The sequence below is a fragment of the Micrasema longulum genome, unplaced genomic scaffold (genome assembly GCF_059751315.1).
Source record: "Micrasema longulum isolate JH-2025_06_02 unplaced genomic scaffold, ASM5975131v1 h1tg003038l, whole genome shotgun sequence".
In the NCBI taxonomy this organism is placed as follows: Eukaryota; Metazoa; Arthropoda; class Insecta; order Trichoptera; family Brachycentridae; genus Micrasema; species Micrasema longulum.
The window spans coordinates 34,676-38,047 of NW_028280144.1; the positions used below are offsets into that span (position 1 = coordinate 34,676).

Consider the following 3,372-nt stretch of genomic DNA (forward strand, 5'->3'; position numbering starts at 1 on the left):
CAATGCTCTTAAAAACAAACGAGTGGTTCAAGTCATTGCTAAACTATAGTTATTAATTTAAAAAAACAGATGTCACTATAACTAAAATAAAATTTAATAAAATAATATGTTGAAATCTGAATAGGATTATAGATTTAATTATTATTTTCATAATTATGATTACTGTTCATCCAGAAAAACATTTTAATATTTAGAATGTGTTCTTCTTTCCTCGTCGTTATGTGAGCTCAACAAAGCAATGCAGGCATCGAAGCAGAGGCTTGCTGCTGGCGTTCATTCCGCCAATCGTACCCACTTCTCAAGGATATTTACTCTGCCAACATTAATGAACTACTCAATATTATTTTTTCACTTACGTTGAAAGCTGCTGCTACCTCTGTCGTAGTCTGAGATGCTCTGCTTTCAATTCCTGGCCTTTAACATAGTCTCCAATTTTCCAAAGAGTTCATTGTTGAGTTTATTTCAAATGAAACACTTTTGAATTTTTACCACATAAGAGTTTAATATATTATAACACAATTAGTTTCAGGTATTCTGAATTACCCATAATCAGGTGTAAATATAAACTTATTTAAAATTATACCATATGATATGCGTTAAAAATGTGTTTTCTAGGCGCGCTTTTGCGTTCAGAATACCTTCCTTAGGCCAATAACAAGTTTCCACAAATTGTACTAAGTTAGTAAAGAAAATAAAATAAAACTAATAAAAATTTTACATAAATTTAAATAAGCATTATCAGAAAAAACACACAAAAATCTGATGGTGCCTATTTCACAGAAAAGAGATACTTATAGTATAATACATTGACAAATAAATAACATGGCTTTACAGCAGAAGATGTATTTGTGAATTTGGAATTCCTATGCAAATGAAAGTTAGCCACATTCAAATTGACCAGTTTCTAAAAATATCAATGAGGAAATTCAGTGAATTAATGGACTATCAAACTAAGCCATATTTTTTCACGTTTTTATGTATCGTATTACCAGCACTATAATTTTTATTTTAAAATTACTCCTGTGACATTACAAGTTCTCCTCGGTGACTGCTAATTGGTGAGCTGGCCTTCTGTAAACCGCAAACCTATCAAAACACTATGGTCATTGGTTGATTTGGAAGAACTAGTAATATCATACACAATAGTTTGTTTTTATTCAAACAATCATTCATTTTCATGAAACTCCGCCGCACGTTTGAATGCTCTGATCGTCATGGCATGCAAGAAAACATTTTTTTATGTACAATTTTACCAGTAGCACTGAACTTCTATCTAAATATTTAAATTGTTCCTTTATCCTACTTCTTTCCTTCCCATCCCCTCTCCTCTCTTCATAGTAGTGTTAATTTTTAATATATTTTTTATTTTGTTAATCTTTGTTTTTAATTTTTGTATAAAATTGTAAGATTCAATATATGTCCATGAATTTGTAATTTTCTCAAACCGAAGGGTAGGAAGAAATTGCCTAAAGGCAATATGCCCGCCCTTATATGTATATATATATTGTATATGTATATAAAGTGTTTAATAATAATAACTTCCTCATTTCATAGGTAAGATGCTAATATATGTAGCAAATGGTGGACTAAAAATGCAGTGTCTATTCACTACTTGTGGGTAAAGAAAGAAGTCAAAATAAAATGTCAAGTATTCAGAAATATTGATATTTTATTCAGTAAAAATCATTGATTACATGAACAGAGGCCAAAGACAAAATATGGTGTTACCAAACCATTCTTAACTCTACTTATTAGTAACCAGAAAAAGACAATAATATTATAACTGTTAATAAATTAGTTTTACAAAACTTAAAGGTACATACAATACTAACTACAATTGTGTGGGCATATGAAAGAACTAAATGCACTTCTGTATCACAAATTTATTTGTCAAATCTCAAAGTCTAACAAGAATATAACATTCCATTAAACTTAACTTCTGATACCAAAAATACTTCTTCCATACTAAAACATCTTCACTATAACAATAAGGTATGAAAACAGACAACCATAACATAATATGTATTACAAAAGCAAAGAAATGTTTAGATTTATTTTAATTATTATTTTATTAATTATAATAGTAACAGATTTTGCTGACAAATGTAAAAGTAAACATTAAAATCATTTGAATGTCAGCCTTAAAAAAAATTAAAATATAATATTATGTACAGGGTTCAGAATTACATCATACAAAAAATACATAACCCCCACAATTCGAGATACTCTGTTTTTTGTTAAGATACAAGCGTTACAGCTCGAAAAGCATAAACCTAACATAAACTATGGTTTATAAAATTATATTATTAATTCAACCATTTCCTAAATAATGTTGTCAACCACTGATAGTATCCAGAGGTCATCTATTACGAAGACATTCCGAATGACTAACAATGTGACTCAGTGTCAGTTTTCTGTTTATAAAATGTAATTAGTTCTTTTTCACAAAGGCGAATGGTAAAAAATGTCTAATGCGATATGTAATTTTGTCAGTCAAAACATAAAACGTAAGGATTACAGGTATTAAAAAATGTATCTACAAGAGGATGTGTACAAAATGTCACACTGACAAATAAAGACGGTGGCAAACATTTACTGCCATTTCCTTGCGGAACAATTTCTCAAAAAACTATTCACCGACAGGCAGTATTAATACGCCTGTGCGGTTTAACTATATTTTTCACAGAATTCGGATGAAAATAAAAGCTGTACGGAAAACGAGTGCAACAATAAGTACTGGTCTAGATCTGCTCCGTGTACTCTCTGCAGGCACCGCAGACCGTCGGTCTCATAAGATATCTCTCGGACATTAGTTAGACATTTTAATATATAACACTATATAAAAATGAAAAATTGAACAGTCGAACAACGCTCGTATTGAGTTTCATTATTGACCCGACAGTTTGAGGTAGGGGCCGACAGAGGGCGAGGAGGGGAAGTGGTCCATATAGCGCTCCAGGCGCAGATACTTGACAGTAATCAGGTTCCCCTCGTACCACCAGCCGTGTAGGCTCTGGTATACCACGCCAGCATCAGCTGGGGTCGCGCACTTAACGTACACGCAGCAAGTGGAGCGGTCTATCTCCAGGTGCAGGATACGGCAGTGCGGCCCACACTTCTCCAGAATGGCATCCCTGATGACGGACTTCAAGTCGGGGTTCTTATCGTTTTTGTCTACCATGTGACGAATCTTAAGGCACGGAGTGGGGGAGACAGTGAGGTTGTTGACGGAGCCTTCCTGAGTCTCGAAGGCCTGGCCCTGCCAGGAGCGAGCGCGCGCAGAGCGGGGTGAGCCACGAGGGGAGACCCATCGCAGGGCGCGATACTCCTCCCCGGCTACATTCTCCACTTCGAACCTCACACGGCTCTCGT

At 34.3% G+C, this 3,372-nt stretch overlaps 1 protein-coding gene across 1 annotated transcript; it reads right to left on the reverse strand.

The window, feature by feature from the left end:
• Positions 1-1,654: 1,654 nt before the first annotated feature.
• Positions 1,655-3,366, reverse strand: MAN1 (LEM domain-containing inner nuclear membrane protein MAN1). The gene has a single exon (XM_088241730.1). The coding sequence runs from the start codon at positions 3,179-3,181 to the stop codon at positions 2,888-2,890; it is 294 nt and encodes a 97-aa protein (XP_088097856.1). The 5' UTR covers positions 3,182-3,366; the 3' UTR covers positions 1,655-2,887.
• Between the last annotated feature and the right edge of the window lie 6 nt (positions 3,367-3,372).

Coding starts and splice junctions, on each gene's coding strand:
- MAN1 (XM_088241730.1), bottom strand. CDS start 3,181: ATGGTAGACAAAAACGATAAGAACCCCGACTTGAAGTCCGTCATCAGG.